This window comes from Lithobates pipiens, unplaced genomic scaffold (assembly GCF_037356315.1).
Source record: "Lithobates pipiens isolate NorthernLeopardFrog02 unplaced genomic scaffold, aLitPip1_a1.2 Scaffold_19, whole genome shotgun sequence".
In the NCBI taxonomy this organism is placed as follows: Eukaryota; Metazoa; Chordata; class Amphibia; order Anura; family Ranidae; genus Lithobates; species Lithobates pipiens.
This window is the reverse complement of record NW_027507764.1, coordinates 598,655,055-598,679,726: the sequence shown is the minus strand read 5'-3', so window position 1 is coordinate 598,679,726 and position 24,672 is coordinate 598,655,055. Positions and strand designations below refer to the sequence as shown.

Genomic DNA, 24,672 nt, shown 5'->3' with positions numbered 1-24,672 from the left:
AAAGGAGGGGGGATTCTATACTGTATACTAAGGAAGGAGGGGAAGGGGATCCTATACTGTATACTAAGGAAGGAGGGGGGGATCCTATACTGTATACTAATGAAGGAGGGGGGATCCTATACTGTATACTAAGGAAGGAGGGGGGATCCTATACTGTATACTAAGGAAGGAGGGGGGGATCCTATACTGTATACTAAGGAAGGAGGGGGGGGTCCTATACTGTATACTAAGGAAGGAGGGGGGGTCCTATACTGTATACTAAGGAAGGAGGGGGGGATCCAATACTGTATACTAAGGAAGGAGGGGGGGATCCAATACTGTATACTAAGGAAAAAGGGGGGGGATCCTATACTGTATACTAAGGAAGGAGGGGGGATCCTATACTGTATACTAAGGAAGGAGGGGGGGGGGTCCTATACTGTATACTAAGGAAGGAGGGGGAGGGGATCCTATACTGTATACTAAGGAAGGAGGGGGGGATCCTATACTGTATACTAAGGAAGGAGGGGGGATCCAATACTGTATACTAAGGAAGGAGGGGGGATCCAATACTGTATAATAAGGAAGGAGGGGGGGATCCTATACTGTATACTAAGGAAGGGGGGGGTCCTATACTGTATACTAAGGAAGGAGGGGGGGATCCTATACTGTATACTAAGGAAGGAGGGGGGGATCCTATACTGTATACTAAGGAAGGAGGGGAGAGGATCCAATACTGTATACTAAGGAAGGAGGGGGGGAGGATCCTATACTGTATACTAAGGAAGGAGGGGGGATCCTATACTGTATACTAAGGAAGGAGGGGGAGAGGATCCAATACTGTATACTAAGGAAGGAGGGGGGATCCAATACTGTATACTAAGGAAGGAGGGGGGATCCAATACTGTATAATAAGGAAGGAGGGGGGGATCCTATACTGTATACTAAGGAAGGAGGGGGAGAGGATCCTATACTGTATACTAAGGAAGGAGGGGGGATCCTATACTGTATACTAAGGAAGGAGGGGAGAGGATCCAATACTGTATACTAAGGAAGGAGGGGGGGAGGATCCTATACTGTATACTAAGGAAGGAGGGGGGATCCTATACTGTATACTAAGGAAGGAGGGGGAGAGGATCCAATACTGTATACTAAGGAAGGAGGGGGGATCCAATACTGTATACTAAGGAAGGAGGGGGGATCCAATACTGTATAATAAGGAAGGAGGGGGGGATCCTATACTGTATACTAAGGAAGGGGGGGGTCCTATACTGTATACTAAGGAAGGAGGGGGGGATCCTATACTGTATACTAAGGAAGGAGGGGGGGATCCTATACTGTATACTAAGGAAGGAGGGGGGGTCCTATACTGTATACTAAGGAAGGAGGGGGGATCCTATACTGTATACTAAGGAAGGAGGGGGGATCCTATACTGTATACTAAGGAAAGAGGGGGGGGGGGATCCTATACTGTATAATAAGGAAGGAGGGGGGGATCCTATACTGTATACTAAGGAAGGAGGGGGGGATCCTATACTGTATACTAAGGAAGGAGGGGGGGATCCTATACTGTATAATAAGGAAGGAGGGGGGGATCCTATACTGTATACTAAGGAAGGAGGGGGAGAGGATCCAATACTGTATACTAAGGAAGGAGGGGGGGATCCTATACTGTATACTAAGGAAGGAGGGGGAGAGGATCCAATACTGTATACTAAGGAAGGAGGGGGGGATCCTATACTGTATACTAAGGAAGGAGGGGGGATCCTATACTGTATACTAAGGAAGGAGGGGGGATCCTATACTGTATACTAAGGAAGGAGGAGGGGGATCCTATACTGTATACTAAGGAAGGAGGGGGGGATCCTATACTGTATACTAAGGAAGGAGGAGGGGGATCCTATACTGTATACTAAGGAAGGAGGGGGGGATCCTATACTGTATACTAAGGAAGGAGGGGGAGGGGATCCTATACTGTATACTAAGGAAGGAGGGGGGTGTCCTATACTGTATACTAAGGAAGGAGGGGGGGATCCTATACTGTATAATAAGGAAGGAGGGGGGATCCTATACTGTATAATAAGGAAGGAGGGGGGATCCTATACTGTATAATAAGGAAGGAGGGGGGATCCTATACTGTATACTAAGGAAGGAGGGGGGGATCCTATACTGTATACTAAGGAAGGAGGGGGGGGGGTCCTATACTGTATACTAAGGAAGGAGGGGGGGGTCCTATACTGTATACTAAGGAAGGAGGGGGGGATCCTATACTGTATAATAAGGAAGGAGGGGGGGGTCCTATACTGTATAATAAGGAAGGAGGGGGGGTCCTATACTGTATAATAAGGAAGGAGGGGGGGTCCTATACTGTATACTAAGGAAGGAGGGGGGATCCTATACTGTATACTAAGGAAGGAGGGGGGGATCCTATACTGTATAATAAGGAAGGAGGGGGGGGTCCTATACTGTATACTAAGGAAGGAGGGGGAGGGGGTCCTATACTGTATAATAAGGAAGGAGGGGGGATCCTATACTGTATAATAAGGAAGGAGGGGGGGATCCTATACTGTATAATAAGGAAGGAGGGGGGGATCCTATACTGTATAATAAGGAAGGAGGGGGGGGATCCTATACTGTATAATAAGGAAGGAGGGGGGGGATCCTATACTGTATAATAAGGAAGGAGGGGGGGATCCTATACTGTATACTAAGGAAGGAGGGGGGGTCCTATACTGTATAATAAGGAAGGAGGGGGGGTCCTATACTGTATAATAAGGAAGGAGGGGGGGATCCTATACTGTATACTAAGGAAGGAGGGGGGGATCCTATACTGTATACTAAGGAAGGAGGGGATCCTATACTGTATACTAAGGAAGGAGGGGATCCTATACTGTATACTAAGGAAGGAGGGGGAGGGGATCCTATACTGTATACTAAGGAAGGAGGGGGAGGGGATCCTATACTGTATACTAAGGAAGGAGGGGGGGATCCTATACTGTATAATAAGGAAGGAGGGGGGGATCCTATACTGTATAATAAGGAAGGGGGGGGGATCCTATACTGTATAATAAGGAAGGAGGGGGGGGATCCTATACTGTATACTAAGGAAGGAGGGGGGGGTCCTATACTGTATAATAAGGAAGGAGGGGGGGATCCTATACTGTATACTAAGGAAGGAGGGGGGGATCCTATACTGTATACTAAGGAAGGAGGGGGGATCCTATACTGTATACTAAGGAAGGAGGGGGGATCCTATACTGTATACTAAGGAAGGAGGGGGGGATCCTATACTGTATACTAAGGAAGGAGGGGGAGGGGGATCCTATACTGTATACTAAGGAAGGAGGGGGGGATCCTATACTGTATACTAAGGAAGGAGGGGAGGGGGATCCTATACTGTATACTAAGGAAGGAGGGGGAGGGGATCCTATACTGTATACTAAGGAAGGAGGGGGGGGGGGATCCTATACTGTATACTAAGGAAGGAGGGGGAGGGGGATCCTATACTGTATACTAAGGAAGGAGGGGGAGGGGATCCTATACTGTATACTAAGGAAGGAGGGGGGGATCCTATACTGTATAATAAGGAAGGAGGGGGGGATCCTATACTGTATAATAAGGAAGGAGGGGGATCCTATACTGTATAATAAGGAAGGAGGGGGGGATCCTATACTGTATAATAAGGAAGGAGGGGGGGATCCTATACTGTATAATAAGGAAGGAGGGGGGAATCCTATACTGTATAATAAGGAAGGAGGGGGGGATCCTATACTGTATACTAAGGAAGGAGGGGGGGGGATCCTATACTGTATAATAAGGAAGGAGGGGGGGGGATCCTATACTGTATAATAAGGAAGGAGGGGGGGGATCCTATACTGTATACTAAGGAAGGAGGGGGGGATCCTATACTGTATACTAAGGAAGGAGGGGGGGATCCTATACTGTATAATAAGGAAGGAGGGGGGGATCCTATAATGTATAATAAGGAAGGAGGGGGGGATCCTATACTGTATACTAAGGAAGGAGGGGGGGATCCTATACTGTATACTAAGGAAGGAGGGGGGATCCTATACTGTATACTAAGGAAGGAGGGGGGGATCCTATACTGTATACTAAGGAAGGAGGGGGGATCCTATACTGTATACTAAGGAAGGAGGGGGGATCCTATACTGTATACTAAGGAAGGAGGGGGGATCCTATACTGTATAATAACGAAGGAGGGGGGGGGATCCTATACTGTATACTAAGGAAGGAGGGGGGGATCCTATACTGTATACTAAGGAAGGAGGGGGGATCCTATACTGTATACTAAGGAAGGAGGGGGGATCCTATACTGTATACTAAGGAAGGAGGGGGGATCCTATACTGTATAATAACGAAGGAGGGGGGGGGATCCTATACTGTATACTAAGGAAGGAGGGAGGAAACACAAAACAGGCGAGAAGATGACAGAGAGGACACAAGAAATATCTCAGTTGAGGGGGGGGGATCCTATACTGTATACTAAGGAAGGAGGGGGATCCTATACTGTATACTAAGGAAGGAGGGGGGATCCTATACTGTATACTAAGGAAGGAGGGGGGATCCTATACTGTATAATAACGAAGGAGGGGGGGGGATCCTATACTGTATACTAAGGAAGGAGGGGGGGATCCTATACTGTATACTAAGGAAGGAGGGGGGATCCTATACTGTATACTAAGGAAGGAGGGGGGATCCTATACTGTATAATAACGAAGGAGGGGGGGGGATCCTATACTGTATACTAAGGAAGGAGGGGGGGATCCTATACTGTATAATAAGGAAGGAGGGGGGATCCTATACTGTATAATAAGGAAGGAGGGGGGGATCCTATACTGTATAATAAGGAAGGAGGGGGGGATCCTATACTGTATACTAAGGAAGGAGGGGGGGGGATCCTATACTGTATACTAAGGAAGGAGGGGGGATCCTATACTGTATACTAAGGAAGGAGGGGGGATCCTATACTGTATAAGGAAGGAGGGGGGGGTCCTATACTGTATACTAAGGAAGGAGGGGGGGATCCAATACTGTATACTAAGGAGGGAGGAGTGTCCGGTTGCGGGGCGGAGCCTGTGCCCGGTTGGGGGTGTGTCCTCACCTCGGTGGGGGTGGCTGGGATTTGTAGTCCTCACTTTTCTCTTCCCAGAATGCACAGCGGAGATCCCAGGAGGCTGTGCGGCCGGAAGCGGAAGAGGCGGAGCTCCGAGGATCTTCCGGTGAATGGAGAGACCGGAGTCCGACTGAGGAGGTGAGAGACCCGACAGAGGGAGGAGCCGAGAGAGACCCCGCCCACTCCCGGGGGTCCTAATTCCTATAACCTTCCCCCCATATACTACACCCCGAAATATCTCCCCTCCCCCTCCTCTATACACCCCAATATATAACCCTCTCCTCTATACACCCCAATATATAACCCCTCTCCTCTATACACCCCAATATATAACCCCTCTCCTCTATACTACACCCCAATATATAACCCTCTCCTCTATACTACACCCCAATATATAACCCTCTCCTCTATACACCCCAATATATAACCCTCTCCTCTATACACCCCAATATATAACCCTCTCCTCTATACACCCCAATATATAACCCCTCTCCTCTATATAACCCTCTCCTCTATACTACACCCAATATATAACCCTCTCCTCTATACACCCCAATATATAACTCCTCTCCTCTATACTACACCCCAATATATAACCCCTCTCCTCTATACTACACCCCAATATATAACCCCTCTCCTCTATACACCCCAATATATAACCCTCTCCTCTATACTACACCCCAATATATAACCCTCTCCTCTATACACCCCAATATATAACCCTCTCCTCTATACACCCCAATATATAACCCCTCTCCTCTATACACCCCAATATATAACCCTCTCCTCTATACACCCCAATATATAACCCTCTCCTCTATACACCCCAATATATAATCCTCTCCTCTATACTACACCCCAATATATAACCCTCTCCTCTACTACACCCCAATATATAACCCTCTCCTCTATACACCCCAATATATAACCCCTCTACTCTATACACCCCAATATATAACCCTCTCCTCTATACTACACCCCAATATATAACCCCTCTCCTCTATACTACACCCCAATATATAACCCCTCTACTCTATACACCCCAATATATAACCCTCTCCTCTATACTACACCCCAATATATAACCCTCTCCTCTATACTACACCCCAATATATAACCCCTCTCCTCTATACTACACCCAATATATAACCCCTCTCCTCTATACACCCCAATATATAACCCTCTCCTCTATACACCCCAATATATAATCCTCTCCTCTATACTACACCCCAATATATAACCCTCTCCTCTATACACCCCAATATATAACCCCTCTACTCTATACACCCCAATATATAACCCTCTCCTCTATACTACACCCCAATATATAACCCTCTCCTCTATACACCCCAATATATAACCCCTCTCCTCTATACACCCCAATATATAACCCCTCTACTCTATACACCCCAATATATAACCCTCTCCTCTATACTACACCCCAATATATAACCCTCTCCTCTATACTACACCCCAATATATAACCCCTCTCCTCTATACACCCCAATATATAACCCCTCTACTCTATACACCCCAATATATAACCCTCTCCTCTATACTACACCCCAATATATAACCCTCTCCTCTATACTACACCCCAATATATAACCCTCTCCTCTATACACCCCAATATATAACCCTCTCCTCTATACTACACCCCAATATATAACCCTCTCCTCTATACTACACCCCAATATATAACCCTCTCCTCTATACACCCCAATATATAACCCTCTCCTCTATACACCCCAATATATAACCCTCTCCTCTATACACCCCAATATATAACCCCTCTCCTCTATACACCCCAATATATAACCCTCTCCTCTATACACCCCAATATATAACCCTCTCTATACTACACCCCAATATATAACCCCTCTCCTCTATACACCTCAATATATAACCCTCTCCTCTATACTACACCACAATATATAACCCTCTCCTCTATACTACACCCCAATATATAATCCCTCTCCTCTATACACCCCAATATATAACCCTCTCCTCTATACACCCCAATATATAACCCCTCTCCTCTATACACCCCAATATATAACCCCTCTCCTCTATACACCCCAATATATAACCCTCTCTATACTACACCCCAATATATAACCCTCTCCTCTATACACCTCAATATATAACCCTCTCCTCTATACTACACCACAATATATAACCCTCTCCTCTATACTACACCCCAATATATAACCCTCTCCTCTATATAACCCTCTCCTCTATACACCCCAATATATAACCCTCTCCTCTATACACCCCAATATATAACCGCTCTCCTCTATACACCCCAATATATAACCCTCTCCTCTATACACCCCAATATATAACCCTCTCTATACTACACCCCAATATATAACCCTCTCCTCTATATAACCCTCTCCTCTATACACCCCAATATATAACCCTCTCCTCTATATAACCCTCTCCTCTATACTACACCCCAATATATAACCCCTCTCCTCTATACACCCCAATATATAACCCCTCTCCTCTATACACCCCAATATATAACCCCTCTCCTCTATACACCCCAATATATAACCCCTCTCCTCTATACACCCCAATATATAACCCCTCTCCTCTATACACCCCAATATATAACCCTCTCCTCTATACACCCCAATATATAACCCTCTCCTCTATACTACACCCCAATATATAACCCTCTCCTCTATACTACACCCCAATATATAACCCTCTCCTCTATTCTACACCCTAATTTATCCACCTATAGACATCCCCACCCTCTGTTTTCCAACCATAATTCCACCTATAGACACCCATTCCTCTGATATCCTAAAACCATAAATCCTCCAACAGACATCCCATCTTTCTGATGTCTTAGAACCATAAATTCACCTATAGACACCCCATTCCTCTGATGTCCTCCAACCACAAATTCACCTATAGACACCCCCAGCCGCCAATGTTTTCCAACCATAATTCACCCATAGACCCCCCATCCCTTTGATGTCCTCAAACCATAAATTCACGTATTGACATCCCCACCCTCTGATATCTTTAAATCTTAAATCCACCTATAGACTCCCATTCCTCTGATATCCTAAAACCATTAATCCACCCTGTGGTGTCCTCCAAGCATAAATCCACCTATAGACACCCCAGCCCTATATTGTTTTTAAACCATAAATCCACCTATAGATACCCCCATCCCTTTGATGTCCTCAAACCATATATCAACCATACATCCACCTATTGACATCCCCACCCGCTGATGTTCTCAAATTTTGAATCCTTCTATAAAAAGCCTATATCCTTGTAATCCGAATCCAAGCACATATATACGAAGATTTACAACCCCTTCGTTAATTGGTAAGCTGCAGCGTGTGATCGGCGTGCCAAGTATGATCTGACCACCTCTCTATGTTCCGTGTTTCAGCCAAGCTCTGTTCTCCCAGGACGTTATGAGCGATCAGAATGTTGGAACACACATGTGGGAACCTCCTGGGTCTGATGAGGACGACGATTGCCAGACACCTTTTACAGGTGGGGAGAGGTCTGAGCAAGGAGGAGAGGTAGGATCAGTGTGGAGGGTTAGAAGGGGGGATAGGCACGAGCTTTGTGTGAAAGAGAAGGGGGGACCATGGATAGAAATGGGGAAAATGACCAGAAGAATTATTATGAGAGGTCAGAGCTGTGTATAGGGTGAAGGGTGCGCAGAGGGCGATGATGGTTTTAAGGTTAAGTATAAATAGTATGGAGAGGTGAGGGTGTTCAGGGAGGAGAGGTGGGAAGGAAGGATGGGGGTGACTGGAGGGAAAAAGGAAGGTAGGGCGGGGATGACTGGAGGGGAGAAGGAAGGAAGGACGGGGGTGACTGGAGGGGAGAAGGAAGGACGGGGGTGACTGGAGGGGAGAAGGAAGGACGGGGGTGACTGGAGGGGAGAAGGAAGGACGGGGGTGACTGGAGGGGAGAAGGAAGGACGGGGGTGGCTGCAGGGGAGAAGGAAGGACGGGGGTGGCTGCAGGGGAGAAGGAAGGACAGGGGTGGCCGGAGGGGAGAAGGAAGGAAGGGTGGGGGATGACTGGAGGGGGGAAATAAGGAAGGATGGGAATGACTGGAGGGGAGAAATAAGGAAGGACAGGAATGACTGGAGGGGAGAAATAAGGAAGGACGGGAATAACTGGAGGGGAGAAATAAGGAAGGGCGGGGATGACTGCAGGGGAGAAGGAAGGACGGGGGTGACCGGAGGGGAGAAGGAAGGAAGGGGGGAGGATGACTGGAGGGGAGAAGGAAGGAAGGGGGAGGATGACTGGAGGGGAGAAAGAAGGAAGGGCGGGGATGACTGGAGGGGAGAAGGAAGGAAGGGGGGAGGATGACTGGAGGGGAGAAGGAAGGAAGGGGGAGGATGACTGGAGGGGAGAAGGAAGGAAGGGCGGGGGTGACTGGAGGAGAGAAGGAAGGAAGGGCGGGGGATGACTGGAGGAGAGAAGGAAGGGATGACTGGAAGGGATGACTGGAAGGGAGGAGGAAGGAAGGGCGGGGATGACTGGAGGGGGAGAAGGAAGGGTGGGGAATGACTTGAGAGAAGGAGGAGGCGGAAGGAAGGGCGGGGATGACTGGAGAGGAGGAGGAGGAAGGAAGGGCAGGGATGACTGGAGGGGGAGAAGGAAGGAAGGAAGGACAGGGGGTGACTGGAGGGGGAGAAGGAAGGAAGGGCGGGAATGACTGGAGGAGAGAAGGAAGGAAGGGCGGGGTGACTTGAGGGGGAGAAGGAAGGAAGGAAGGGCGGGGATGACTGGAGGGGGAGAAAGAAGGAAGGACGGGGGTGGCTGGGGGGGAGAAGGAAGGAAGGACGGGGGTGGCTGGGGGGGAGAAGGAAGGAAGGACGGGGGTGGCTGGGGGGGAGAAGGAAGGAAGGACGGGGGTGGCTGGGGGGGAGAAGGAAGGAAGGACGGGGGTGGCTGGGGGGGAGAAGGAAGGAAGGACGGGGGTGGCTGGGGGGGAGAAGGAAGGACGGGGGTGACTGGGGGGGAGAAGGAAGGAAAGGCGGGGGTGACTGGAGGGGGAGAAGGAAGGAAGGGCAGGGATCACTGGAGGGGGAGAAAGAAGGAAGGACAGGGGGTGACTGGGGGGGAGAAGGAAGGACAGGGGGTGACTGGGGGGGAGAAGGAAGGACAGGGGGTGACTGGGGGGGAGAAGGAAGGACAGGGGGTGACTGGGGGGGAGAAGGAAGGACAGGGGGTGACTGGGGGGGAGAAGGAAGGACAGGGGGTGACTGGGGGGGAGAAGGAAGGACAGGGGGTGACTGGGGGGGAGAAGGAAGGGCGGGGATGACTGGAGAGGAGGAAGGAAGGGCAGGGATGACTGGAGGGGGAGAAGGAAGGGCGGGGATGACTGGAGGGGGAGAAGGAAGGGCGGGGATGACTGGAGAGGAGGAGGAGGAGGAAGGAAGGGCGGGGGATGACTGGAGAGGAGGAGGAGGAAGGAAGGGCGGGGGATGACTGGAGAGGAGGAGGAAGGAAGGGCGGGGGATGACTGGAGAGGAGGAAGAGGAATGAAGGACAGGGTTGACTGGAGAGGAGGAGGAAGGAAGGGCGGGGGATGACTGGAGAGGAGGAGGAGGAGGAAGGAAGGGCGGGGGATGACTGGAGAGGAGGAGGAGGAAGGAAGGGCGGGGGATGACTGGAGAGGAGGAGGAAGGAAGGGCGGGGGATGACTGGAGAGGAGGAGGAAGGAAGGGCGGGGGGTGACTGGAGAGGAGAAGGAATGAAGGGCGGGGGATGACTGGAAAGGAGGAAGAGGAAGGAAGGACAGGGTTGACTGGAGAGGAGGAGGAAGGAAGGGCGGGGGATGACTGGAGAGGAGGAGGAAGGAAGGGCGGGCGATGACTGGAGAGGAGAAGGAATGAAGGGCGGGGGATGACTGGAAAGGAGGAAGAGGAAGGAAGGACAGGGTTGACTGGAGAGGAGGAGGAAGGAAGGGCGGGGGATGACTGGAGAGGAGGAGGAGGAAGAGGAAGGAAGGACAGGGTTGACTGGAGAGGAGGAGGAAGGAAGGGCGGGGGATGACTGGAGAGGAGGAGGAGGAAGGAAGGGCGGGGGATGACTGGAGAGGAGGAGGAAGGAAGGGCGGGGGATGAATGGAAGATGTTGTGAGGTAGCGGGAACAGGTTAGAACCTCTGTCGGGTTTTGCAGAGATGATCTTCTCTCAGTCACCAGTACGCGTATCTCCACTGAAAGATTTTCTCTTTTTCTGCTCCAGTGACAACCAGAATTTAGGATTGCCCATCTCCTTCTTTCCAGTTGTTGTCACCAGAACACATAGATGTTGGGGATCTTCCTGGAGGGGCTCAGACTGCAGTACAAACCTGACAGAGATCCTCACCCTTCCTCGCTCTCTGGGTTGGGGTTGGGTACATCCTCTCTGGGTTGGGGTTGGGTACATCCTCTCTGGGTTGGGGTTGGGTACATCCTCTCTGGGTTGGGGTTGGGTACATCCTCTCTGGGTTGGGGTTGGGTACATCCTCTCTGGGTTGGGTACACCCTCTCTGGGTTGGGTACACCCTCTCTGGGTTGGGTACATCCTCTCTGGGTTGGGTACATCCTCTCTGGGTTGGGGTTGGGTACATCCTCTCTGGGTTGGGGTTGGGTACATCCTCTCTGGGTTGGGGTTGGGTACATCCTCTCTGGGTTGGGTACACCCTCTCTGGGTTGGGTACACCCTCTCTGGGTTGGGTACACCCTCTCTGGGTTGGGGTTGGGTACATCCTCTCTGGGTTGGGGTTGGGTACATCCTCTCTGGGTTGGGGTTGGGTACATCCTCTCTGGGTTGGGGTTGGGTACATCCTCTCTGGGTTGGGGTTGGGTACATCCTCTCTGGGTTGGGGTTGGGTACATCCTCTCTGGGTTGGGGTTGGGTACATCCTCTCTGGGTTGGGGTTGGGTACATTCTCTCTGGGTTGGGGTTGGGTACATTCTCTCTGGGTTGGGGTTGGATACATCCTATCTGGGTTGGGGGTTGGGTACATCGTCTCTGGGTTGGGGGTTGGGTACATCCTCTCTGGGTTGGGGTTGGGTACATCCTCTCTGGGTTGGGGTTGGGTACATCCTCTCTGGGTTGGGGTTGGGTACATCCTCTCTGGGTTGGGGTTGGGTACATCCTCTCTGGGTTGGGGTTGGGTACATCCTCTCTGGGTTGGGGTTGGATACATCCTCTCTGGGTTGGGGTTGGATACATCCTCTCTGGGTTGGGGTTGGATACATCCTCTCTGGGTTGGGGTTGGATACATCCTCTCTGGGTTGGGGTTGGGTACATCCTCTCTGGGTTGGGGTTGGATACATCCTCTCTGGGTTGGGGTTGGATACATCCTCTCTGGGTTGGTGTTTGGGTACATCCTCTCTGGGTTGGTGTTTGGGTACATCCTCTCTGGGTTGGTGTTTGGGTACATCCTCTCTGGGTTGGTGTTGGGTACATCCTCTCTGGGTTGGGGTTGGGTACATCCTCTCTGGGTTGGGGTTGGGTACATCCTCTCTGGGTTGGGGTTGGGTACATCCTCTCTGGGTTGGGTACATCCTCTCTGGGTTGGGTACATCCTCTCTGGGTTGGGTACATCCTCTCTGGGTTGGGTACATCCTCTCTGGGTTGGGTACATCCTCTCTGGGTTGGGGTTGGGTACATCCTCTCTGGGTTGGGGTTGGGTACATCCTCTCTGGGTTGGGTACATCCTCTCTGGGTTGGGGTTAGGTACATCCTTTCTGGGTTGGCGTTGGGTGCATAGTTTCTGGGTTTGGGTTGGGTACATCCTCTCTGGGTTGGGTACATCCTCTCTGGGTTGGGTACATCCTCTCTGGGTTGGGTACATCCTCTCTGGGTTGGGGTTGGGTACATCCTCTCTGGGTTGGGGTTGGGTACATCCTCTCTGGGATGGGGTTGGGTACATCCTCTCTGGGTTGGGGTTGGGTACATCGTCTCTGGGTTGGGGTTGGGTACATCGTCTCTGGGTTGGGGTTGGGTACATCGTCTCTGGGTTGGGTACATCCTCTCTGGGATGGGGTTGGGTACATCCTCTCTGGGTTGGGGTTGGGTACATCCTCTCTGGGTTGGGGTTGGGTACATCCTCTCTGGGTTGGGGTTGGGTACATCCTCTCTGGGTTGGGGTTGGGTACATCCTCTCTGGGTTGGGGTTGGGTACATCTTCTCTGGGTTGGGGTTGGGTACATCCTCTCTGGGTTGGGGTTGGGTACATCCTCTCTGGGTTGGGGTTGGGTACATCCTCTCTGGGTTGGGGTTGGGTACATCCTCTCTGGGTTGGGGTTGGGTACATCCTCTCTGGGTTGGGATTGGGTACATCCTCTCTGGGTTGGGTACATCCTCTCTGGGTTGGGTACATCCTCTCGGGGTTGGGTACATCCTCTCTGGGTTGGGGTTGGGTACATCCTCTCTGGGTTGGGTACATCCTCTCTGGGTTGGGGTTGGGTACATCCTCTCTGGGATGGGGTTGGGTACATCCTCTCTGGGTTGGGGTTGGGTACATCCTCTCTGGGTTGGGGTTGGGTACATCCTCTCTGGGTTGGGGTTGGGTACATCCTCTCTGGGTTGGGGTTGGGTACATCCTCTCTGGGTTGGGGTTGGGTACATCCTCTCTGGGTTGGGGTTGGGTACATCCTCTCTGGGTTGGGGTTGGGTACATCCTCTCTGGGTTGGGGTTGGGTACATCCTCTCTGGGTTGGGGTTGGGTACATCCTCTCTGGGTTGGGTACATCCTCTCTGGGTTGGGGTTGGGTACATCCTCTCTGGGTTGGGGTTGGGTACATCCTCTCTGGGTTGGGTACATCCTCTCTGGGTTGGGTACATCCTCTCTGGGTTGGGTACATCCTCTCTGGGTTGGGTACATCCTCTCTGGGTTGGGTACATCCTCTCTGGGTTGAGTACATCCTCTCTGGGTTGGGGGTTGGGTACATCGTCTCTGGATTGGGGGTTGGGTACATCGTCTCTGGGTTGGGGGTTGGGTACATCCTCTCTGGGTTGGGGGTTGGGTACATCGTCTCTGGATTGGGGGTTGGGTACATCCTCTCTGGGTTGGGGTTGGGTACATCCTCTCTGGGTTGGGGGTTGGGTACATCCTCTCTGGATTGGGGGTTGGGTACATCGTCTCTGGATTGGGGGTTGGGTACATCGTCTCTGGGTTGGGGTTGGGTACATCGTCTCTGGGTTGCGGTTGGGTACATCCTCTCTGGGTTGGGGTTGGGTACATCCTCCCTGGGTTGGGGTTGGGTACATCCTCTCTGGGTTGGGGTTGGATACATCCTCTCTGGGTTGGGTACATTCTCTCTGGGTTGGGGTTAGGTACATCCTTTCTGGGTTGGCGTTGGGTGCATATTTTCTGGGTTGGGGTTGGGTACATCCTCTCTGGGTTGGGGTTGGGTACATCCTCTCTGGGTTGGGGTTGGGTACATCCTTTCTGGGTTGGGGTTGGGTACATCCTTTCTGGGTTGGGGTTGGGTACATCCTCTCTGGGTTGGGGTTGGGTACATCCTCTCTGGGTTGGGGTTGGGTACATCCTCTCTGGGTTGGGGTTGGGTACATCCTCTCTGGGTTGGGGTTGGATACATCCTCTCTGGGTTGGGTACATCCTCTCTGGGTTGGGTACATCCTCTCTGGGTTGGGTACATCCTCTCTGGGTTGGGTACATCCTCTCTGGGTTGGGTACATCCTCTCTGGGTTGGTGTTTGGGTACATCCTCTCTGGGTTGGTGTTTGGGTACATCCTCTCTGGGTTGGTGTTGGGTACATCCTCTCTGGGTTGGGTACATCCTCTCTGGGTTGGTGTTTGGGTACATCCTCTCTGGGTTGGTGTTTGGGTACATCCTCTCTGGGTTGGTGTTTGGGTACATCCTCTCTGGGTTGGTGTTTGGGTACATCCTCTCTGGGTTGGGTACATCCTCTCTGGGTTGGGGTTGGGTACATCGTCTCTGGGTTGGGGGTTGGGTACATCCTCTCTGGATTGGGGGTTGGGTACATCCTCTCTGGATTGGGGGTTGGGTACATCCTCTCTGGGTTGGGTACATCGTCTCTGGGTTGGGGTTGGGTACATCGTCTCTGGGTTGGGGTTGGGTACATCCTCCCTGGGTTGGGGTTAGGTACATCCTCTCTGGGTTGGGGTTGGATACATCCTCTCTGGGTTGGGTACATCCTCTCTGGGTTGGGGTTAGGTACATCCTTTCTGGGTTGGCGTTGGGTGCATATTTTCTGGGTTGGGTACATCCTCTCTGGGTTGGGGTTGGGTACATCCTCTCTGGGTTGGGGTTGGGTACATCCTTTCTGGGTTGGGGTTGGGTACATCCTCTCTGGGTTGGGGTTGGGTACATCCTCTCTGGGTTGGGGTTGGGTACATCCTCTCTGGGTTGGGTACATCCTCTCTGGGTTGGGGTTGGATACATCCTCTCTGGGTTGGGTACATCCTCTCTGGGTTGGCGTTGGGTGCATAGTTTCTGGGTTGGGGTTGGGTACATCCTCTCTGGGTTGGGTACATCCTCTCTGGGTTGGGTACATCCTCTCTGGGTTGGTGTTTGGGTACATCCTCTCTGGGTTGGTGTTTGGGTACATCCTCTCTGGGTTGGGTACATCCTCTCTGGGTTGGGTACATCCTCTCTGGGTTGGGTACATCCTCTCTGGGTTGGTGTTTGGGTACATCCTCTCTGGGTTGGGTACATCCTCTCTGGGTTGGGTACATCCTCTCTGGGTTGGGTACATCCTCTCTGGGTTGGTGTTTGGGTACATCCTCTCTGGGTTGGTGTTTGGGTACATCCTCTCTGGGTTGGTGTTTGGGTACATCCTCTCTGGGTTGGTGTTTGGGTACATCCTCTCTGGGTTGGGTACATCCTCTCTGGGTTGGGTACATCCTCTCTGGGTTGGGTACATCCTCTCTGGGTTGGGTACATCCTCTCTGGGTTGGGTACATCCTCTCTGGGTTGGGTACATCCTCTCTGGGTTGGGTACATCCTCTCTGGGTTGGGTACATCCTCTCTGGGTTGGGTACATCCTCTCTGGGTTGGGTACACCCTCTCTGGGTTGGGTACATCCTCTCTGGGTTGGGGTTGGGTACATCCTCTCTGGGTTGGGGTTGGGTACATCCTCTCTGGGTTGGGGTTGGGTACATCCTCTCTGGGTTGGGGTTGGGTACATCCTCTCTGGGTTGGGGTTGGGTACATCCTCTCTGGGTTGGGGTTGGGTACATCCTCTCTGGGTTGGGGTTGGGTACATCCTCTCTGGGTTGGGGTTGGGTACATCCTCTCTGGGTTGGGGTTGGGTACATCCTCTCTGGGTTGGTGTTTAGGTACATCCTCTCTGGGTTGGTGTTGGGTACATCCTCTCTGGGTTGGGGTTGGGTACATCCTCTCTGGGTTGGTGTTGGGTACATCCTCTCTGGGTTGGTGTTTAGGTACATCCTCTCTGGGCTTGGATGCACTTCCTGTGTTTTGTAGAATCTCCTAGACTTCACTCTGATTGGCTGACGAATGATCTGGTATGTTGTGTTTTATCTGGGCAGACCAATGTCTTCTCTCTCATCCATTGAGGGACACGGGTGATCACATGCGGTCGGGTTATACTGCCAACTACCGGAGGTATGAACAGAACAATTGAAAGCCAGGCCTGGATAACCCCTCCTACTCCCAACATGCCTGCGTTTTATTGGTGTCTGAGGAGGGTGGAGCTCTGAGATGTCACCTTTCCTTCTCTGCATTGTGACCCTTTCCAGAGCTGGAAAGTATTAGCCAGGTGCCTCTGAAAATAATGACGCCCGAACCTGCATTTTGCATTCGTAGTGCGCTTTGAGATTGCGAGGAGAATCGCATTCTGCCGCAATCCCAAAATGCCCAGGAGGAAACGGTGGGGGTGCGACCGATATCGTTTTTCAGGCCTGATGCCGCCGTTCGGGTCGATAGCCGATATCAGGTGCCGATATTCTGTACATTTAAAGTTCTGAAAATCTGCTGCAGGTGGGTGGCTCCCATGGCCTCTGGTCCGGCGGTTCCGTGGCGTGCGCTGTTCAAGGCGAGGGAGGAGGCGGCCTTTGCCCTATCCGTGTAGAAGAAGCCCAGGGCTGTCAGAACATTTGCGGGCCCAGTGCATGGAGGCGTGTGCTACAACATACACAATGAGGTTGTATGCGTGTGCCACGCTCCTCCGTGCACTGGACCCGTGAATTCTCTGAGTCTGGCTTCTTTTACCTGGGCCGATGACATAGTGGGCCCCAAAAAAGATGACCGCCGCGGCAGGAGGAGACCAATGTTGGTAAGTTTGTGACCGATAACGATTCTTTAAAAAAAAGTGAATATCGGCCCCAGATTATGGGCCACACAGATAATCTATCTACCCCTAGTTAATATAGCCATAGGATTGCTATTGACTGGCAATTTTGCATTAAAGTGACCTTACAGCATTCTGATCAGCCTCGGGTTCTTCAGAGCTTCTCCATCTACAGGATCTTCCCATAACTCCTTCTACCAGAGGAATCCCTCCCACTGAAGGGTCCCCGGGCCTCATCTGGTGGAATCCCTCCCACTGAAGGGTCCCGGGCCTCATCTGGTGGAATCCCTCCCACTGAAGGGTCCCAGGCCTCATCTGGTGGAATCCCTCCCACTGAAGGTTCCCAGGCCTCATCTGGTGGAATCTCTCCCACTGAAGGATCCCAGGCCTCATCTGGTGGAATCCCTCCCACTGAAGGGTCCTGGGCCTCATCTGGTGGAATCTCTCCCATTGAAGGGTCCCAGGCCTCATCTGGTGGAATCCCTCCCATTGAAGGGTCCCAGGCCTCATCTGGTGGAATCCCTCCCATTGAAGGGTCCCGGGCCTCATCTGGTGAAATCCCTCCCACTGAAGGGTCCCAGGCCTCATCTGGTGAAATCCCTCCCACTGAAGGGTCCCGGGCCTCATCTGGTGGAATCCCTACCACTGAATGCTCCCGGGTCTCATCTGGTGGAATCCCTCCCACTGAAGGGTCCCCGGGCCTCATCTGGTGGAATCCCTCCCACTGAATGCTCCCGGGTCTCATCTGGTGGAATCCCTCCCACTGAATGCTCCCGGGTCTCATCTGGTGGAATCCCTCCCACTGAATGCTCCCGGGTCTCATCTGGTGGAATCCCTCCCACTGAATGCTCCCGGGTCTCATCTGGTGGAATCCCTCCCACTGAATGCTCCCAGGTCTCATCTGGTGGAATCCCTCCCACTGAAGGATCCCAGGCCTCATCTAGTGGAATCCCTCCCACTGAATGCTCCCGGGTCTCATCTGGTGGAATCCCTCCCACTGAAGGGTCCCGGGCCTCATCTGTTGGAATCCCTCCCACTGAATGCTCCCAGGTCTCATCTGGTGGAATCCCTCCCACTGAAGGGTCCCGGGCCTCATCTGTTGGAATCCCTCCCACTGAATGCTCCCGGGTCTCATCTGGTGGAATCCCTCCCACTGAAGGGTCCCGGGCCTCATCTAGTGGAATCCCTCCCACTGAAGGGTCCCAGGCCTCATCTAGTGGAATCCTACCCACTGAAGGGTCCCAGGCCTCATCTAGTGGAATCCCTCCCACTGAAGGGTCCCAGGCCTCATCTGGTGGAATCCTACCCACTGAAGGGTCCCGGGCCTCATCTGGTGAAATCCCACCCACTGAAGGGTCCTGGACATCATATGGTGGAATCCCTGCCACTGAAGGGTCCCAGGCCTCATCTGGTGGAATCCCTCCCACTGAAGGGTCCTGGACATCATATGGTGGAATCCCTGCCACTGAAGGGTCCCAGGCCTCATCTGGTGGAATCCCTGCCACTGAAGGTTCCCAGGCCTCATCTGGTGGAATCCCTCCCACTGAAGGATCCCAGGCCTCATCTGGTGGAATCCCTCCCACTGAAGGGTCCCGGGCCTCATCTAGTGGAATCCCTCCCACTGAAGGGTCCCGGGCCTCATCTGGTGGAATCCCTCCCACTGAAGGGTCCCAGGCCTCATCTGGTGGAATCCCTCCCACTGAAGGGTCCCGGGCCTCATCTGGTGGAATCCCTCCCACTGAATGCTCCCGGGTCTCATCTGGTGGAATCCCTCCCACTGAAGGGTCCCGGGCCTCATCTGGTGGAATCCCTCCCACTGAAGGGTCCTGGGCCTCATCTGGTGAAATCCCTCCCACTGAAGGGTCCTGGACATCATATGGTGGAATCCCTGCCACTGAAGGATCCCAGGCCTCATCTAATGGAATCCCTCCCACTGAAGGGTCCCAGGCCTCATCTGGTGGAATCCCTCCCACTGAAGGGTCCCAGGCCTCATCTAGTGGAATCCCTCCCACTGAAGGATCCCAGGCCTCATCTAGTGGAATCCCTCCCACTGAAGGGTCCCAGGCCTCATCTGGTGGAATCCCTCCCACTGAAGGATCCCGGGCCTCATCTGGTGGAATCCCTCCCACTGAAGGGTCCCGGGCCTCATCTGGTGAAATCCCTCCCACTGAAGGGTCCCGGGCCTCATCTGGTGGAATCCCTCCCACTGAAGGGTCCTGGACATCATATGGTGGAATCCCTGCCACTGAAGGGTCCCAGGCCTCATCTGGTGGAATCCCTCCCACTGAAGGGTCCCAGGCCTCATCTGGTGGAATCCCTCCCACTGAAGGGTCCCGGGCCTCATCTAGTGGAATCCCTCCCACTGAAGGGTCCCAGGCCTCATCTGGTGGAATCCCTCCCACTGAAGGATCCCAGGCCTCATCTAGGGGAATCCCTCCCACTGAAGAGTCCCGGGCCTCATCTGGTGGAATCCCTCCCACTGAAGGGTCCCAGGCCTCATATGGTGGAATCCCTCCCACTGAAGGGTCCCGGGCCTCATCTGGTGGAATCTCTCCCATTGAAGGGTCCCAGGCCTCATCTGGTGGAATCCCTCCCATTGAAGGGTCCCAGGCCTCATCTGGTGGAATCCCTCCCACTGAAGGGTCCCGGGCCTCATCTGGTGGAATCCCTCCCACTGAATGCTCCCGGGTCTCATCTGGTGGAATCCCTCCCACTGAATGCTCCCGGGTCTCATCTGGTGGAATCCCTCCCACTGAAGGGTCCCCGGGCCTCATCTGGTGGAATCCCTCCCACTGAAGGGTCCCGGGCCTCATCTAGTGGAATCCCTCCCACTGAATGCTCCCGGGTCTCATCTGGTGGAATCCCTCCCACTGTAGGGTCCTGGACATCATATGGTGGAATCCCTGCCACTGAATGCTCCCGGGTCTCATCTGGTGGAATCCCTGCCACTGAAGGGTCCCGGGCCTCATCTAGTGGAATCCCTCCCACTGAATGCTCCCGGGTGTCATCTGGTGGAATCCCTCCCACTGAAGGGTCCTGGACATCATATGGTGGAATCCCTGCCACTGAAGGGTCCCAGGCCTCATCTAGTGGAATCCCTCCCACTGAAGGGTCCCAGGCCTCATCTAGTGGAATCCCTCCCCCTGAAGGGTCCCGGGCCTCATCTAGTGGAATCCCTCCCACTGAAGGGTCCCGGGCCTCATCTGTTGGAATCCCTCCCACTGAATGCTCCCGGGTCTCATCTGGTGGAATCCCTCCCACTGAAGGGTCCCGGGCCTCATCTAGTGGAATCCCTCCCACTGAAGGGTCCCAGGCCTCATCTGGTGGAATCCTACCCACTGAAGGGTCCCAGGCCTCATCTGGTGGAATCCTACCCACTGAAGGGTCTCGGGCCTCATCTAGTGGAATCCCTCCCACTGAAGGGTCCCAGGCCTCATCTGGTGGAATCCTACCCACTGAAGGGTCCCAGGCCTCATCTGGTGGAATCCTACCCACTGAAGGGTCCCAGGCCTCATCTGGTGGAATCCTACCCACTGAAGGGTCTCGGGCCTCATCTAGTGGAATCCCTCCCACTGAAGGGTCCCAGGCCTCATCTGGTGGAATCCTACCCACTGAAGGGTCCCAGGCCTCATCTGGTGGAATCCTACCCACTGAAGGGTCCCAGGCCTCATCTGGTGGAATCCTACCCACTGAAGGGTCCCGGGCCTCATCTAGTGGAATCCCTCCCACTGAAGGGTCCCGGGCCTCATCTGGTGGAATCCTACCCACTGAAGGGTCCCAGGCCTCATCTGGTGGAATCCTACCCACTGAAGGGTCTCGGGCCTCATCTGGTGGAATCCCTCCCACTGAAGGGTCCTGGACATCATCTGGTGGAATCCCTGCCACTGAAGGTTCCCAGGCCTCATCTAGTGGAATCCCTCCCACTGAAGGATCCCAGGCCTCATCTGGTGGAATCCCTCCCACTGAAGGGTCCTGGACATCATCTGGTGGAATCCCTGCCACTGAAGGGTCCCAGGCCTCATCTGGTGGAATCCTACCCACTGAAGGGTCTCGGGCCTCATCTGGTGGAATCCCTCCCACTGAAGGATCCCGGGCCTCATCTGGTGGAATCCCTCCCACTGAAGGGTCCCGGGCCTCATCTGGTGGAATCTCACCCACTGAAGGGCCCCAGGCCTCATCTGGTGGAATCCCTCCCACTGAAGGGCCCCAGGCCTCATCTGGTGGAATCCCTCCCACTGAAGGGCCCCCGGGCCTCATCTGGTGGAATCCCACCCACTGAAGGGTCCCAGGCCTCATCTAGTGGAATCCCTCCCACTGAAGGGTCCCGGGCCTCATCTGGTGGAATCCCTCCCACTGAAGGGTCCCAGGCCTCATCTGGTGAAATCCCTCCCACTGAAGGGTCCCAGGCCTCATCTAGTGGAATCCCTCCCACTGAAGGGTCCCAGGCCTCATCTAGTGGAATCCCTCCCACTGAAGGGTCCCGGGCCTCATCTGGTGGAATCCCTCCTGCTGAAGGGTCCCAGGCCTCATCTGGTGGAATCCTACTGACTGAAGGGTCCTTGACATCATATGGTGGAATCCCTCCCACTGAAGGGTCCCAGGCCTCATCTGGTGGAATCCCTCCCACTGAAGGGTCCCAGGCCTCATTTGGTGGAATCCCTCCCACTGAAGGGTCCCCCAAGGCCTCATCTGGTGGAATCCCTCCCACTGAAGGGTCCCCCAAGGCCTCATCTGGTGGAATCCCTCCCACTGAAGGGTCCCCCAAGGCCTCATCTGGTGGAATCCCTCCCACTGAAGGGTCCCCCAAGGCCTCATCTGGTGGAATCCCTCCTACTGAAGGGTCCCCCAAGGCCTTATCTGGTGGAATCCCTCCCACTGAAGGGTCCCCCGAGGCCTCATGGATTGCGACTTTGATGCAACTTTACACTCTCTGGCACTCAAGTAGCATCAAAGTAGTGCAGGAACCTTTTATATGTCCAAAGTCGCATATTAGAGTTAAATATTAGGGCTAGATGTTGTTATAATTAAGGATTAGGGTTAGATGTTGGGGTTAAGGATTAGGGTATAGATGTTGGGGTTAAGGATTAGGGTTAGATATTGGGGGTAAGGATTCATTTTAGATGTTAGAATTAAGGATTAGGGTTAGAGCTTTGGTTCTCTGTGTCCTCTCTCTGTCTGGAACGGCGCCCAACTTCATACTGCTTCAGATTGCGCCATTGTTCCTTCAGGCAGCTCCAGGGATGTGGAGGGTCCACAATTGGTCACATTGGCCCTGCTCCTGGTTGTTGCTGTACTGCCCACCCTTCCACTGGACTGCTTTTGCACAGCTTGGCTGTATCTGAATTCCTTTGTCCCTCAGCAAACTGCAGTCCATTGGGGGACCCAGGTCCCACCCCTCTGGTTCTGCTTTTGGTACTGGCATGATAGGTTGGAGGGGGTGGGGGTTATACGGGGGCTCCTCTAAATGTTTTTGTTGTGTAGTATCCAATCCTCTAGGTGGCAGTATAACCCGACTGTATCTACATCCCTTTGTCCCTCAATGGACAAGAAAGAAAAAGGATTTTCCAGCAAGTAGAGAAATCCTATTTTCACAGCCCAACTCTTCCATGATGGCGGACATTTTTTCCGGGATGCGGGAGAACCTGTGCTGTGATTTAATGGCTTATTTCTATCCTCAGGTGCATTTCGGCCCATGAACGGTACTGAAGATGAGAACACTTTGTACATCCAGCAGTGCGGGGTCTTATTGGATTGTCAGGATGATGATGATGATGATGATGATGATGATGAAGATAGAGACATCTCCCATTCAGCTCCAGGTGAGGAGAGCGAGGAAAGCTTCTTAGATACTGACAAAAAGGACAGTCCTCCCTGCAGTGCTTCCTCTAAGGGCCGCCCAAGCGGGAAGGGAGCCAACAAGCTTTCCAATATCATTGCTCATCTACAGAGCCTGGCCAGTGAGCGGGAGTCTTCCCGCAGAGAGACTGCAGCAGAGGAAGACGAGGCCTGGCCAGAGATGGGGGAGAGCTCCTACGCCTTCTCTAGTGAAGGCATTCCATATGAAGGTAACAGTCTGGCCTCGCCGCAGGGCCGCCCGCACTCCACAGACCAGCGGCTCAAGGCTTTTAAGGCCATTAAGATCTTGCAGGAGACGGACTCCAAGGACAAAAAGTACATTTGCGTGGAGTGCGGGAAGACCAGCCGCTACAAGTCGGCCTATTTGCGGCACAAGCGAACTCACACGGGGGAAAAGCCTTTTAGTTGTACGGATTGCGGGAAGTGCTTCCGGCGCAGCTCACAATTGGTGACGCATCAGCGAACTCATACGGGAGAGCGGCCGTACACGTGTCTGCGGTGCGGGAAAAGCTTCAGCTGTAACTCCACCCTGGTGACCCACCAGCGGACCCACACGGGGGAAAAACCTTACATCTGCATGGAGTGCGGCAAGGGTTTCATCCACAGCTCCGACTACAATCGTCATCATCGCGTCCACCGAGGAGAGAAACGCTACACCTGCAAGGAGTGCGGCAAGAGCTTCAGCCAGAGTTCCTACCTGGTCATCCACCAGCGCATTCATACCGGCGAGAAACCCTTCATCTGCAACGAATGCGGCAAAAGCTTCAGCCGCAACTCGTCACTGGTGACCCATCAGAGAGTTCACACCGGAGAGCGTCCCTACACCTGTGCTGAATGTGGGAAGAGCTTCCGCCAAAGTTCCCACCTCCTCATCCACCAGAGGACCCACACGCCGGACAGCCACCTGGCACTCCGCGCTATGATGTGAGGGCTGCGCACGTCACTTCCAAAGATACTCAATAGGACATTTCCAGACTGCTCCAGTCGAGTTCTCCAACTTCTTGGTGCTATTGGAGAAGCATAGGAGCCCCCCATTGTGTAGTGTTCTCATCCTTGTAGTGTGCAGATATCATCTGGCCATATTGTGGAACATTTGTGCCCCCCCCCCCCCTGTCTATTTATATATGATGGCTAGCTGTGAAGACTTAGTCCATCCGCTGTCTCTGTTAGAGAGTCAGGAGTGCTATAGTAGGTAGCTTCATCCTGATTGCATGCCTCTCTCTCCATTCACGAGTCGCTGCATCCTATGTATCCTGTCTAATGTGTCTCTTTTTCTTTAAACTTTGTTAAAGGAGACTGTGCCCCCCTTGTGTCTCTGTGGAGTCATTGTGTACTGAGTCTACTTGACACAGGTTTGAGTGCTGGTGTAATACAAGCTGTATGTATGGCCTTTAGAGGAGGAATCGTGAGAG

At 53.0% G+C, this 24,672-nt stretch overlaps 2 protein-coding genes across 3 annotated transcripts in view; one reads left to right on the top strand and one right to left on the bottom strand.

The window, feature by feature from the left end:
* The window catches only part of LOC143997862 (uncharacterized), a 34,636-nt gene extending 29,417 nt beyond the window's left edge, over positions 1–5,219 (bottom strand). The window contains exon 1 of the mRNA XM_077493697.1: positions 5,102–5,219. The gene's annotated coding sequence lies outside the window, so the exon portion shown is untranslated. The remainder of the gene's footprint in view (positions 1–5,101) is intronic.
* Positions 5,141–24,566, top strand: LOC143997867 (uncharacterized). Of its 2 annotated transcripts, none has more exons than XM_077493703.1 (3): positions 5,141–5,251; positions 8,532–8,638; positions 23,083–24,566. In XM_077493703.1, the coding sequence occupies exons 1-3, from the start codon at positions 5,151–5,153 to the stop codon at positions 24,186–24,188; spliced, it is 1,314 nt and encodes a 437-aa protein (XP_077349829.1). In that variant the 5' UTR covers positions 5,141–5,150; the 3' UTR covers positions 24,189–24,566. The 2 variants fall into 2 exon arrangements, with proteins under 2 accessions (XP_077349829.1, XP_077349830.1); XM_077493704.1 differs by having other exon boundaries at positions 5,202–5,251; positions 8,532–8,667.
* Positions 24,567–24,672: the final 106 nt, after the last annotated feature.

What these genes read in the sequence shown, in the direction of transcription:
- LOC143997867 (XM_077493703.1), top strand. Translation starts at nt 5,151, where the DNA reads ATGCACAGCGGAGATCCCAGGAGGCTGTGCGGCCGGAAGCGGAAGAGG. An exon ending in ACCGGAGTCCGACTGAGGAG is followed by an intron (nt 5,252 to 8,531) that starts GTGAGAGACCCG and finishes TCCGTGTTTCAG; the next exon opens with CCAAGCTCTGTTCTCCCAGG. An exon ending in TTGCCAGACACCTTTTACAG is followed by an intron (nt 8,639 to 23,082) that starts GTGGGGAGAGGT and finishes TTCTATCCTCAG; the next exon opens with GTGCATTTCGGCCCATGAAC.